This window comes from Globicephala melas, chromosome 1, assembly GCF_963455315.2.
Source record: "Globicephala melas chromosome 1, mGloMel1.2, whole genome shotgun sequence".
In the NCBI taxonomy this organism is placed as follows: domain Eukaryota; kingdom Metazoa; phylum Chordata; class Mammalia; order Artiodactyla; family Delphinidae; genus Globicephala; species Globicephala melas.
In genome coordinates, this window is record NC_083314.1 from 40,776,202 (window position 1) to 40,791,816 (window position 15,615).

Genomic DNA, 15,615 nt, shown 5'->3' on the forward strand with positions numbered 1-15,615 from the left:
TTAACAAATTGAAGGAGAAAAACCATATGATCATCTCAATAGATGCAGAAGCTTTTGACATAATTCAACACCCATTTATGATAAAAACCCTCCAGAAAGTAGGCATAGAGGGAACTTTCCTCAACATATTAAAGGCCATATATGACAAACCCACAGCCAACATCATTCTCAATGGTGAAAAACTGAAACCATTTCCTCTAAGATCAGGAACAAGACAAGGCTGTCCACTCTCACCACTATTATTCAACGTAGTTTTGGAAGTTTTAGCCACAGCAATCAGAGAAGAAAAAGAAATAAAAGGAATCCAAATCAGAAAAGAAGAAGTAAAGCTGTCAGGAAACACTCCCATTTACCATTGCAACAAAAAGAATAAAATACCTAGGAATAAACCTACCTAAGGAGACAAAAGACCTGTATGCAGAAAGCTATAAGACACTGATGAAAGAAATTAAAGATGATACAGACAGATGGAGAGATATACCATGTTCTTGAATTGGAAGAATCAACATTGTGAAAATGACTATACTACCCAAAGCAATCTACAGATTCAATGCAATCCATATCATACTACCACTGGCATTTTTCACAGAACTAGAACAAAAAATTTCAGAATTTGTATGGAAACACAAAAGACCCCGAATAAAGCAACCTTGAGAAAGAAAAACAGAGCTGGAGGAATCAGGCTCCCAGACTTCAGACTATACTACAAAGCTACAGTAATCAAGACAGTATGGTACTGGCACAAAAACAGAAATATAGATCAATGGAACAGGATAGAAAGCCCAGAGATAAACCCACACACCTATGGTCACCTTATTTGTGATAAAGGAGACAAGAATATACAACGGAGATAAGACAGCCTCTTCAATAAGTAGTGGTGGGAAAACTGGACAGCTACATGTAAAAGAATGAAATTAGAACACTCCCTAACACCATACACAAAAATAAACTCAAAATGGATTAAAGACCTAAATGTAAGGCCAGACACTATCAAACTCTTAGAGCAAAACATAGGCAGAACACTCTATGACATAAATCACAGCAAGATCCTTTTTGACCCACCTCCTAGAGGAATGGAAATAAAAACAAAAATAAACAAATGGGACCTAATGAAACTTAAAAGCTTTTGCACAGCAAAGGAAACCATAAACAAGACGAAAAGACAACCCTCAGAATGGGAGAAAATAGTTGCAAATGAAGCAACTGACAAAGAATTAATCTTCAAAATTTACAAGCAGCTCATGAAGTTCAGTATCAAAAAACAAACAACCCAATCCAAAAATGAGCAGAAGTCCTAAATAGACATTTCTCCAAAGAAGATATACAGATTGTCAACAGACACATGAAAGGATGCTCAACGTCACTAATCATTAGAGAAATGTAAATCAAAACTACAATGAGGTGTCACCTCACACCAGTCAGAAAGGCCATCACCAATAAATGTACAAACAATAAAAACTGGAAAGGGTGTGGAGAAAAGGGAACCCACTTACACTATTGGTGGGAATGTAAATTGATACAGCCACTATGGAGAACAGTCTGGAGGTTCCTTAAAAACTAAAAATAGAACCACCATACGACCCAGCAATCCCAATACTGGGCATATACCCTGAGGAAACCATAATTCAAAAAGAGTCATGTACTGCAATGTTCATTGCAGCTCTATTTACAACAGTCAGGACACAGAAGCAACCTAAGTGTCCATTGATAGATGAATGGATAAAGAAGATGTGGCACATATATATAATGGAATATTACTCAGCCATAAAAATAAATGAAATTGAGTTATTTGTAGTGAGGTGGATGGACCTAGAGTCTGTCATACAAAGTGAAGTAAGTCAGAAAGAGAAAAACAAAATACCGTATGCTAACACATATATATGGAATCTAAAAAAAAAAAAGATTCTGAAGAACCTAGGGCCAGGACAGGAATAAAGACGCAGACGTAGAGAATGGTCTTGAGGGCACGGGGAGGGGGAAGGGTAAGCTGGGACAAAGTGAGAGAGTGGCATGTATACATATACATTACCAAACGTAAGGTAGATAGCTAGTGGGAAGCAGCCACATAGCACAGGGAAATCAGCTCGGTGCTTTGTGACCACCTAGAGGGGTGGGATAGGGAGGGTGGGAGGGAGGGAGATGCAAGAGGGAGGAGATATGGGGATATATGTATATGTATAGCTGATTCACTTTGTTATACAGCAGAAACTAAAACACCATTGTAAAGCAATTATACTCCAATAAAGATGTTAAAAAAATAAAATAACTAAAAAACATAATAATAATAAGCAGGGCTTCCCTGGTGGCGCAGTGGTTGGGAGTCCGCCTGCCGATGCAGGGGACGCGGGTTCGTGCCCCGGTCCGGGAAGATCCCACATGCCGCGGAGCGGGGCTGGGCCCGTGAGCCATGGCCGCTGAGCCTGAGTGTCCGGAGCCTGTGCTCCGCAACTGGAGAGACCACAACAGTGAGAGGCCCGCGTACCGAAAAAAAAAAAAAAAGGAAAACATAGTATTTAGATGGTGATTCAGTCTATGGAGAAATATAAAGCAGGGACAAGAAATGGACTTGTGAGGGGAGGTCAAGCAAGGTTTCACTGAAGGAGATGGAAGAGCTGTCCAGGCTCCATGAACAGCAAATTCAAGAGCCCCATGGGACTGTGTCTGGCCACTCCAGAAACTGTAGGAGACTGAAGTGGAGTGAGGAAGGGCTGGATACCATGAGGTGAGGTCAGAAAGGCAAAAGGCCAGGTCACTCAGTGCCACCTGGACTATTAGCTTTTACTGGAATTGAGATCGGAAAACGTTGGAGGCTTTTGAACAGAGGTATGACACGATCTGACTTAAGTTTTTACAGGATCTCTTTGGGCACTGTGTTAAGAACAGACTGAAAGGAGCAGGGAAGAAAGAGGAAGTGATGGCAACAATCCAGGAGAGCGTGGATGAGGGCTTGGAAGATGTTGAGAGTGGGGGAGGCTGAGCCCAATTTGCCAGGAAGTCAGTGAGCATAAGCTTCAAGGCTCCTCACTTGGACAGGTTCCTTTCAAGGCCCAGAAGGGGCCCTGGTAATGTGTTCACATGGTGATAGGTTGCAATAAAATTTGCAAAACTGGGGTATTTCAACCACAAATGGTTAAGACCACTGTCTCTTTTCCACCCCAACTTCCCCTCAGTCCCCTCAAGTCTGGTGGTATTGAAGTGGCTGTGGGCATTTGGGGGAAGGTTTAATCAGAGACATATTTTTATATTGGGATACAGGGATGTGGTTTGCAGTCACTTCTGTCAAGTCCTTTTATTGCTTACTGTATGGCTTCCAAGAATATTCCTACTGCGCTCCATGCTAACTTACCTGACAAGGTATGTTGTACTGAGACAGGAACATTCCTACACTGCCAGGCACCAAACTTATGTCAGTGGTGGAAGAGAAACAAGGTTTGAAATGTACAGCCCCAGAAGCTAATCTCTGAAAATTCTTCAGATCATCACACGTGTAGAATGGTAAGCAGAAGATTCAGCTTTTGTTTATGTCTAGTCAAAATAGCATTCTCTCCTGCCAGGAATGAAATCAACCATACAGCTTATACAATAATAAATGTACCATAAGGGATTTTTTTCTTTGTTAATGGGAGTGATATATTTGATAAAGCTTGAATATGACATTTTAACTGCTATTTGGAAATATCTTCTGGAACATTTTCAATACAAGAGAGTACAGGGACTTCCCTGGTGGTCCAGCGGTTAAGACCTGGCCTTCCAATGCAGGAGGTGCAGGTTTAATCCCTGGTCAGGGAGCTAAGACACCACATGTGTCACTGCCAAAAAACCAAAACGTAAAACAGAATCAGTGTTGTAACAAATTCAATAAAGACTTTAAAAATGGTCCACATCAAAAAAAAAAAATCTTAAAAAAAAAAAGAGTACAGACTTCTGATTTTTTCCTTATAGGGAGGACACTATTCTTTCTCATCTCTAAATTCATTTATGTATAGGGTGGGGAGTTAGATGAAAGAGGTGAGGGGAATAAGAGGTACAAACTTCCAATTATAAAGTAAACAAGTCACGGGGAGGTAACTTATAGCATAAGGAATATATACAACGATACTGTAATAACTTTGTGTGGTGTCAGATGGTTACTAGACTTATCATGATCATTTTGTAATGTATTTAAACGGCAAATCACTATGTTGTACACCAAAACTCACATAATATTTTATATCAACTATAGTTCAATCAAAATAAATAAATAATTTTAAAAGTCAATTCATTTATGTATTAAAGAATTGAGAGAAAAAGATACATAAAATTAGTGAAATGTAAAAAAGAGTTAAAGATAAGTAATTAAAATCAATAGAAATTTTTCTGACATCAATACGCAAATAATAACAACACATTTCAGATTATACTGCAAGCAGTAGTTCATTCAGAGGAAAAGATAATGTCAAATGGAATCAATGAACAGGCCCTTGGATTGTCTGATGATCCAATAATGAGGTAGAGTACAGTATACAATCACAAAGGAGAAACATTTACAATTCTTGCTGCTCTCATGTGAAATATTGACATTGATAAGGAAAATATGCCAGTACAATGAGGACATCGGTAACAAACTGGTTAATGAATGTCATCAGTTCTAAGAATATTTAAGATGAATCAATGGAAAAGAAACATGAAATGTCCTGAAATATTACAACTCACACATTGACAAATTTAGAGGTTTTTCCAAATCTGACAAAAATTCTAAAAAATTATATGACAATTACCAGTAACTTGCTGTGAGGCTGAAAGAAATTATCTGAATATTTTTAAATCAAATTTTTATCCATCACATGGAAGGACTGAATTATCTTTCTGGTCTATAGAAAATGATATTACAGGAGCATTGTCTTATGAAAAGAACAAAAAATGTGCACTTAAAAGGTGAGAAAAAAGTATTATAAAGGTATGTCAGGAAGGTAATTAATAAAAATATGGTATTTTTCTTAATTTTTCTGATATTTTTGGTATTTGTCAGTTTTTTACATTTGTAATTTGTTGTAGGTTTTTTGTTTGTTTGTTTTGTTTTGTTTTTCAGAATAAGAGAATTACTTTCCTAATTACAACCTTGCTCGTCAACACTGTGGAAGAGGTAGGCAGGTAGTTGGCACCTAATAGTCAGCCAGCTAACTTTATAACCTTTAATATATATATTTTTTTCTGGTCATACATGATAGTAAAATCTAGAATCAATTGGAAAGCATATAGAAGAAAATGACTCTGGGCTTCCCTGGTGGCGCAGTGGTTGAGAGTCCGCCTGCCGATGCTGGGGACACAGGTTCGTGCCCTGGTCCGCGAAGATCCCACATGCTGCGGAGCGGCTAGGCCCGTGAGCCATGGCTGCTGAGCCTGCGTGTCCGGAGCCTGTGCTCCGCAACGGGAGAGGCCACAACAGTGAGAGAACGGCTTACCGCCCACCCCAGCCCCTGCCGCCACCAAAAAAAAAAAAACCCAAACCTTAAAAAATAAAAAAAATTAAAATATGTTGCTTTAAACAATTTTATAATTCATTCTATTAATGGCCTTTCACTCGATTTTGCTGCACTGTAACATCATGGGTTGGTTTAAACAATTTTTTCAAATCATATTTAAAGGGAGATATGAAAGAGAAAAGGGGTTGTGTTGGGGGAAAAAATGATTTCTGAGAATTCTGAGGCTTTGATCTATGTATTAAATAGTGAAGAGAACCACAGGCTTATCTGCACATCTCGTAAGCCATTCGAGGAAATCTCTGGAGAGTGTGACACCTTCACAGATAACACGGAGTAAACTTGATCATGGTCCCTTTGATGCCACATCTTGTCTTGTTCCTCCTCTGTTTCCTCCCTCTCTGATCCGACAACAGCTGGGAGGCAGGAAGGGGGGTCCAGGGCAGAGCCCCCAGCAGATTAAGTCCTATATTTCAGGGAGGGCAAGCCTGGGAGTGTTGGAAGTCGGGGGTGGAGTGGCCACAGAGTCCATCACCCAGGCAGAGAGAACACAATATTGATTTATGTTTGTTTGGGGTTTTTTTAATTAATTAATTTTATTTATTTTTGGCTGCGTTGTGTCTTCGTTGCTGCGCGCAGGCTTTCTCTAGTTGTGGCGAGCGGGGGCTACTCTTCATTGCGGTGCCTGCAGGCTTCTCACTGCGGTGGCTTCTCCTGCTGTGGAGCGCAGGCTCTAGGCGCGCGGGCTCATTAGTTGTGGCACGTGGGCTTCGTTGCTCCGCGGCATATGGGATCTTCCCGGACCAGGGCTCGAACCCGTGTCCCCTGCATTGGCAGGCGGATTCTTAACCACTGTGTCACCAGGGAAGTCCCTTGATTTATGTTTTTGAACTTTGTTCCTTTTGAGTGTGAAAGACAAATGAAGCGAGGATTCGTTTAAGGAGTATTTCTGGAGAAGCAATCATTTGTTAAATCTGAAAAATTCCTTTAAAAGAGGAATTCTTGGATTGGTCTTATAACAAACGGAAATCGCAGAAAGTATTAAGATTTGCCAGTAAATTACAGGAATTTCTTAGTGCTACATCTTAAGTTTTCGAAACCAGACAAAACAATTGCTTGCAAGCAGCTAATTCCACATAAGTCTCAGAACACATGAGTTTTAACCTCATCTTCCCTCTGGGAGCCTGGAAACCTAGCAACAGTGCAAGTCCCATCCCCCCACCCCACTGCTGGCCCTTTCCTTCGGCTCCTTTTTGTCACCCCATTGAATTCCCAGCTGCCACTGATGTCTCCCGTGACCAATGGCAGATTGCTTGTGGGCAGGGTCTGTGCCTTGGTTTACACGTGTCTAATACCTCTTAGCACACTGAGTATTTGTAGAATAAAAGAAGGAGTGATTGTGAAAAATGATTTTGAAATGGTTTGGAATGTGATTGGGAAAGATGATAAGGCTCTGGAGCTGGGAGGTGTGGGATGGCACAGAGGTGTCCTACAAGTTGGTCAAATGTTATTACTCTACCCTGTCATTCCCTAATTTCCACACCCTCACAGGATCAGAAGTGGGCAGCAGACGTGACATATGTCAAGTATGACAAATCAGAGAGAATTCATACCCACACTTATTTGAACCTTCTTCCCACCACATTATTTTCAACAGGGAAGGAAATGAAGCAAGATATGCAGGTCAAAGCCTCCTCTCTTCTTTTTCCCACCTACACTTCTGGTGGAGATGCTCAGGTGTTATATGCCTCAAAAGAAAAGGAGCTTCAAATGTAGGAACAAAGGAACTCTAACCTGGGAAAAGTCACTGAACCAGCTGGTGCTGCAAAGGGCAGGGATGGGGGGATCCAGGCGCTGTTGAGGTGATGCAGGCAGCAAGAACCCTGAAGGGCGAGGGTAACCACTGGCTGCTTCAAGGAGGAACTAAACCTCAGAAGAGTCTGAAGGAACCAAAAGAATGAAATGCCCAAGTCTCAGATACTTACGGACTGGTGAAGGGGATTCCCATCCAGGCGACGCCAGGAGCAGAAATGGACAGAAAGCTCCAGTGCCATTGTGGCGGAAGATGTGGGCCACAGAGCCACATATGCAGGCAACAACGGAGGCCTTAAAACCCATGACTAGGTATGAGCTCAAAGGCATGGGAGACAGTCTCTGAAATGAAGCTAGTCAAGGTGATAATACAGTCGGCGTGAGCCTTCAACAGTCACAGGTATCGGCTGGAGCAGTAGACCCAGAGGAGTCAGCTTTTCTTACCTGGCTCTCCCAGGCCACCTAGTAGCTAAAGGAAAGGAGGGCCAGAGGGCAAATATATCTGCTGGCACCAGGGAGTCAGTCTGAGGGGTGTGTATGCCCTCCTCTGCTCTGACATCCTCAGGGCTACAGGGATTAGACTTCAATGGTAGTAGCCAGAAGACTCCAGAGTTCTCATTCAGGGAAGCTTCCCAGTGATTTGCCCTCAGGACTTTAAATCCCCCAGCCACGCACCTACTCCCCACTCCACTCCCCTGCCTCCCGCTAGGAAGACTGTCTTCTAAACTCAATTAATAAAGAATATGAATACCACAGGTCACTAATGCCTGAGATTGTGATATAGGGAAACTGAAAAGTTAGAAATTTGCAATATGAAATCATTCATTCATTCATTCAACTAATATTAGTGGAGAGCCCACGGGGTACAAACAACTTAGGGATACAGCAATGAATTATAGGAGGACTCTTCAACCCTGAAGCTTCAAATGAATATAGTATTAATTTCTCCAAATCCTTTCATATAAAATCTCCACTAACCTATTAGTGGTTCTCTAGAAAGATTTTTTTTTCTTCATTTTTGTACAGAGAGGCTTGATAATAGAATCTGTTTGCAAAACAAATGGTCAGGGAGCAGGGGGCAGGGGGTAACTCCAAAGAAACCAAAACGAACAGCTAAAAACAGTCTTATCTGAAATATACTGAGATAATGGAACTGAAACAGCTGAAAGAGCCTCTGGGGTACAATTTGTTTCTTAATTCTCAATGACAGGAAGAAGAGTCATTGAGAATTAAGACAATTCATATTCACTTGCATTTGTGTTATAGTTTTTAAATAATTTAAAAATCAAATCTATTTTCATGCAAGTATTATATGCACATAATTTAAAGAATCAAATCTATAAGGGTTATAACAAAAAATATCAGTCCCTTGGCCCACTTTTCCCACTTAGATTCATCCACAGTTAGCTACTTCCATTCTTTTAGCTGTGTTTTTCTGGCATTTACTGAATAATATCCATCTCCGGCTATCTCGACTCGGCTATTTTAGACACTTTGCACTGACGAAGATTTCACTCCCCAACGTTCCCACTTCGTGGCTGATATTCAGATGGTCAGAGTTACAACCATATGGGTTGTTTCAGCACTGAAAAATGAACTTCTGTACTGGTTGGTACAGAAGCTTCCTCAGCATCCTATCCCTGTCACCCTGGCTGCTCCAGTTCCCATCCTGGGAAACCCTGGACTTCCCCAGGACCCAGCAGATAAGCGGGCATTCCAGATCCCCTGCTCCAGTGTTTTGACCACTGTCTGTTCTGAATGTCCAGTACTCATGCTGTACTCATTGTTAATTCCTAATCTTCTTGCCCTCCCAATATAACTGTCTTGATTTTTTATTGAGTTCAGATTTGGAGTATACATTATTATGCCTATATAAATATTATTCACTGTGGAGCCAACTATTACTACATTTCTTTTCTTGTGTAACTTTCTGCTTTTATTGTAGTGAATAATTGCCTGATATTTGATTTGTCTCTTTGAACATCTGAATACTATAAAATACCTCTTCTGTAAAATTTTCCATGTTGTCAGTTATATTTTCTCCTCCCAAAAATATCTCTTTTGGAGTCTGACATGTTCATATTCCAACATGGTCTGACTGGACTCTTCTCGAGATCTGCTGAACAGTGTCCTGTGGACTTGAATTGGCTGCTATCTTGTAGCCTCTCTTTCCTAGATCCCATGGGTTTCTTCTTTGGTTTACCCTTTGTAGTGGTGCACATCCTCTAGAAGTGTCCCCAAACAGGATGCTTTGGAAGTAATTTTTTTCTTTTCTTTTTTAAGATTTTCCATGTCTGGGAAAGGCTTTTAGCTAACCTCACACTTAATTGTTTGGCTGGGTATAGAGTCCTAGGTTGCCAATCACTTATACTGAGAATTTCCAGATTGTATTGCTCCAGGGACTTCTAGATTCAGGATTGTTATTTAGTGGTTTGATGCCATTCCAATTCCCTTTTCTTTATGATCTTTTTCCTCTCGCGGAAGCTTTTAGGAACTTCTCTTTATCTAACATTTCTCAGTTATGTGCCTTGGTGGGTTTGAGTTTGTTTTTTGTTTCTTGTCTTTTTTCATTCCTTGTATTGAATACTCAGCTTTCATCCTCTGGAGTCTTGGTATCTGGGAATGTTTCTTGTATTATTCTTATTTCTTCACTCTCTTTTTGAGATATACTTCACGTACCACACAATTCACCCACTTAAACTATACAGTTCAATGGGTTTTATCATTCCAGATGATTCCAAGTCTTATCATTCCAAGTCTTATCATTCCAGAGCAGAATTTCATTTTGCCCATTTTTTTGTACTGAGTTTCACCCTTCTCTCCAGAGCATCTGTACTTCAGTTTTTCAGAAAACAAATTCCTTTGGCGAAGATTAATTACTGACAGTGAGTGGAGGAGATAAGGACACAATCTCATTTTCAGGCTCCTCCATCTCATCTCAGCCTTTTGTGGTGGTGTAGTGTCCTCCATTCTTCCACTGTTCAGAGATTCTGGGGGAAAACTGGATTTCTCTTATCAGTGCATCTCTCTGCAGACACTTAGGATTGATCTTCCTCTGATCTGCTAAATCATTTCTCTTTCCTCCATATACTTTCCTTCTTCATATGCTAAGGTTTGGGGCAACGTATCTCCTGGTTTCATCAAAAGATGAGTGTGTTTCTCTTTCTTTTGCTATTTTGGGATAAATGCTACAAAAGGAGGAAAATGGATTCAATGGATTTCCACTTCCTTTTCCCTCATTTTCTGAAATTAATGGCTCCTCATCACCAATTCTAAGAAGTACAAAATTCTTAAGAGCTGATCCTGCTTCTTTCTTCGGGTTCACCTGTAGCAAGCCTCTTTAAACAAGACCCACATAGAGACACTTACCTGATGGTCCTCCAGTACACAACGCTCCGTCACAACCACCTGCTTTGTTAAATTCTCTCAGGCTGCCAGGAATCTTCCTCCCTGATTATTCGCCTAAAATATTCAAGACTGTTCAAATGTCACCTCCTCCACAAAGACTTCCATGACTTCTCACCAAAGTTCCCTCCACACACATTTATATAGCAGTTGCTGCACCGCACGATCATTGTTCACATGCTTGTTCTCCTCACTAGAATATGAGATTCTTGAAGACAAGTTTTATCCTATGGGTGTTTTCACTTCCTTTGTCAAACCAAGTAATAATAATGCTTATGGAATGCTTACTATGTATACTACGCACCAAGTACTAGTCTAAGGACTTTATATTATGAACTCATTTCCTTCCCATAATAACACTATAAGGTGGGTTTTATCATCACACCCATGTTACATATGAGAACACTGCAGTGCAGAGAGGTTAAGCAACTTGTCCAATTCTATCTAATAACAGGAGAGCAGAAATCTGAATGCAGATGATCTGGCTGAGAGACTATGTTCTGAACCTCTCTGACTTTTGAACTGAGTAGTGACTAACAGGAATCTGCTGAATGGATTAATGAATGAATGAAGGTGTGTAGGCAAAAACCAAGGCTTTCAATAGAAGTCAAACAAGCTCATTCTTAGAGATAGCTACATTCTGAAGCAAATTAAAAGTCTGATGTCATTGGCTTTGTTCTCTAGGCAAAAACCAAGGCTTTCAATAGAAGTCAAACAAGCTCATTCTTAGAGATAGCTACATTCTGAAGCAAATTAAAAGTCTGATGTCATTGGCTTTGTTCTCTATGCAGCCCAAGCCATAAAGACCCAGAGAAAGAGGTCTAGGAAAAGATTTCTCTTATCTAGTGTTATGGACTAAATGTTTGCCTCCCCTCAAAATCCATAGGTTGAAGCCCTAACCCTGCCCCCACCCTGCCCCCAGTGTGGCTGTATTTGGAGTTGGGGCCTCTAAGGAAGTAATTAAGGTCAAATGAGGTTATATGGGTGCAACCATGATCTAATAAGATTAACGTCCTTATAAGAAAAGACACCAACATCCCCCAACCCCCAATGCATGCACGATGGAAGAGAAACCTCACCAGAAACCGAATTTGCCTTGATCATGGACTTCAAGCCTCCAGAACTGTGTAAATTTCTGTTGTTTAGGCCACCCAGTCTGTGGTATTTTGTTATAGCAACTCAAACCAACTAATACAGTTTCTAATGTCTGAAGTTTGGAAAACACAGATATTCCTTCAGTGTTTTCAGAAACCAGCTGCTTTAACAGTGTTCTCTCTCCAGTGGAACTGGATTTAAACTTCCCGTGTTGTGTTTTTTTGTTTGTTTGGCTTTGGTTTTTGTTGAAAGGAAATTTTAAGACTCCATCCAATCCAGCCTTCTTTTTACCATAGGTAGGTCAATATTTGATTTTTTATTCCTTCCTTGACTTTCTATTCCTTCCTTATATTCCCTGCAACTATAAACTTTCTGGACTTTTATCACCTTAGCTTAGTTTAGTTCTTGGTCTATGCAGAAACTCAATTTCTCTTCTTAAAAATGTATATTATCAATATTATTACTGATATCAGCCATCTTTATCTTAGTTAATAATGCTAATATATTTTCTTTCCTAATGGTATTTCATTTGTAACTCTGCTATAACTGTGGAGTGAAAGTTGGGGCTCTCTGAAAGATTTCAAGTTTCAGGGACTTCCCTGGCAGTCCAGTGGTTAAGACTTTGTGCTTCTAATGCAGGGGGTGTGGGTTCGATTCCCACCCCTCCCAAAAAAAAGTTTCAGCTGCCTGTCTGAGCACTTTAAAAACAACAATACTTTTTTTTAATTACAAAAATTTCCAGACCCAGGAGTAGAAAGATTAGAGCCTCACACAGATCCAACATTATCAAGATTTTTGTCACACTTGCTTAATCTATTCCTCTTCCTTTTTTTCTTTGCTGACATATTTCAGAACAAATCTAAGACATCAAGTCATTAAACTCTATGTATCTCAATACGAATCTCTTAAAAAAGGGAGACATTTTCTTATGTAAACACATTGTAATTATCTAATCTAGGAGAATTAACAATAATTCTTTTGTCTGCATGCTTCTGAAGTGAAACTACTCATACAGAATTCTGTACTATGAAAAAGTTAGCACTGCATTTGTATAGCAATATTCTGTAGACTAAAAACAGTTTTAAAGTGAAATTTAGTATGTTCTGAAATGCAAGGTGCTGATCTACCATCTAACTAAAGCTGAGCTCAAGAAGGCCTGAGACAACTCTTAAAAACACACAGGGGCTTCCCTGGTGGCTCAGAATCTGCCTGCCAATGCAGGGGACACGGGTTTGAGCCCTGGTCGGGGAAGATCCCACATACCGTGGAGCAACTAAGCCTGTGCGGCACAACTACTGAGCCTGCGCTCTACAGCCTGCGACCCACAACTACTGAAGCCCGCGAGCCACAACTACTGAAGCCCACATGCCTAGAGCCTGTGCTCCACAAGAGAAGCCACCACAATGAGAAGCCCGCGCACCACAACGAAGAGTAGCCCTCACTCGCCGCAACTAGAGAAAGCTTGCACGCAGCAACGAAGACCCAATGCAGCCAAAAATAAATAAGTTAATTAAAAAAAAATACACAGTATAAGGTTGAAGTCTTTGTACATTATTTTAATAAAAAACACACTGCTGTGTACGAATATACAGATCTCAAGTTGTAACATTCAAATACAGAATGCGATGAAGTAGCTTTGTAAGTTTTCTTCACTGAGACAGATTTTCTGTCACATTTAGACTTTTATGATTATTAAGACATAATGAACAAGAGAAGTACGGATTTTCCAGCCTCATGATTAGTAAATTCCTCTGCAAAGGAATGAAGGTATTCAGTCATTAACAGGGAAACAGTTGGCAAATTAGATGACACTGCCTACAATGTATTAATGTAAGAGACACAATAAGAGATAAGAAACTGCAGTTAATGTTAGAAGTATAGGCAATATAGCTTTCTCAGACTTCTACCAATGATTATATACTTGATATATAAACATTCTTAAATGTAAAATAGTTCAGTATGATTGCATCTATATTTGTTCCATAATGACAATTTGTTTAATGTATTAATCTGATATATATTTTTGACCTGGAGTCATTTACAAAGAAATAATGAGAAATCCTGAAAAGAAACTTATTAGTTCCAAGTCAAATTATGTTTAAAAGTTAAGAGATCTATGGAAAACAAAAGTGTGGGTAAGAAACATTGGCTACATGCCAATTTTTATTTCTAACAGAAATTTTTACACATAATAATCATCTTCACAAAATAATCATCTTCTTTACCTTACAAAACAAAACCAAAAAATCCTAAAATTAATCCCACAAATCCAAATTAGCGGAACTTAGAGTAACAAAGTCAGAGCCAGTCTTGTCACCTGCACGCTAATTTGATAAATCAAACTGCTTTGCAGGGGTGGGGGAGGACTGCATCTGCTCCTGTGCAGAACTGATGATGACTTTCAGTCCTTAAATAATGACAACTGTCACACAGCTCTTTTTTAAAAAGAAATATGTATATCCAGGAAACCCAATGGAATATGTTACTTCTGAAATTCCATAAAAGCTATAAGGCAGCCAAGCGTTGATGGTATTCAAGGACAGTAAAAGTTTGCACTCTTAATGACCATTGACAGGCTTTGTGCCAATATTCAAACAATACGCTTTTCACTGACTATCAATGCAAAGGTGAGGAAAGAAATACAATATTACATCATACCCCAGCACAGAGCTACTATATTTGTGTAAAAGAATCACTACTTATCTGTTGTTTTAAATGAAGTCCCATCCAGGCATTAAGCTGGAATCTAAATGTTGATAGTGCCTAATCTCAACTCCCAAGATAAACAACAAGAGTTTAGGTGTCAAGACTGATCCTCTTTGGCCGCAGTGGATACCATTTTCTCTGGGGGCAGTCTTTAGTTCGCTTTCTTCTCAGTACCAAGTCAGTGTCTTTCCTAGCAGAACTCTCTGCTGGTGTGGTTTCTATTTGTGCTATAAAGCTCTCAGGTTTAACATCTGGTTTTCTACAACAACCGGAAAACACTTCTTGGTGGACTCTCTGCAGCTGGATAACAGGCTGCATCTTTAAAACTTGGGAAAATCCATCTCCTTGTTCAATTAATGCAGGCAAGGACTTAAAAAACAAACAACAGTAATACTTAACATTAATCTCAGGTTGAAACGCAAACACACAGAGATAGACACAACACTTGAGTATTTTAACTCTTCAGATCAAGGCTTTTTCTAAAACCTAATTTTTTAGGTCATAGATATTCAACTTTACCTTAAAATACCAGTTTTAGCTGAGGAATTTTAACAAAAAGCTAAAACTAAAAAGATATGTTCTGTTCCTATAATGCCTGGTAGTAAAATAAAACTCTGGCAAAACAGGAGGTAACAGAATTTCAGAGTTTAAAATTTAATGTCTGAAATTCCATATTTTACGATAGTAAGTATTTTATAAATCTTAATTATCAAGAGCAGGGATCAGCACATTTTTTCTGTAAAGGGCCATACAGTAAACATTTTAGGCTCTGAGGGCCTTTACATCTCTGTCGCAATTATTCAACTTTCCTGTTGTAATGTAAAGAAGCCATAGACAATAAGTAAACGAATGTACATGGCTGTGTTCCAAAATAGTTTTATTTACAAAAACAGGTGGCAGGCTGGATTTTACCCTGTCCCACCACAGTTTGTCAACTCCTGATTAAGAACATGTTATGAGGGCTTTCCTGGTGGCGCAGTGGTTGAGAGTCCGCCTGCCGATGCAGGGGACACGGGTTCGTGCCCCGGGCCGAGAAGATCCCACATGCCACGGAGCGGCTGGGCCCGTGAGCCATGGCCGCTGGGCCTGCGCGTCCGGAGCCTGTGCTCCGCAACGGGAGAGGCCACAACAGTGAGAG

The 15,615-nt window shown here is 40.0% G+C and overlaps 1 protein-coding gene across 2 annotated transcripts in view; it reads right to left on the reverse strand.

Annotated features, from left to right (window-relative positions):
* Positions 1-13,318: 13,318 nt before the first annotated feature.
* Positions 13,319-15,615, reverse strand: part of NSL1 (NSL1 component of MIS12 kinetochore complex) — a 37,968-nt gene continuing 35,671 nt past the window's right edge. For both annotated transcript variants that reach the window (XM_060294848.1, XM_030872975.2), the window contains exon 6: positions 13,319-14,846. In XM_060294848.1, the coding sequence (XP_060150831.1) occupies positions 14,568-14,846 (279 nt within the window). In that variant the 3' untranslated portion in view covers positions 13,319-14,567. The remainder of the gene's footprint in view (positions 14,847-15,615) is intronic.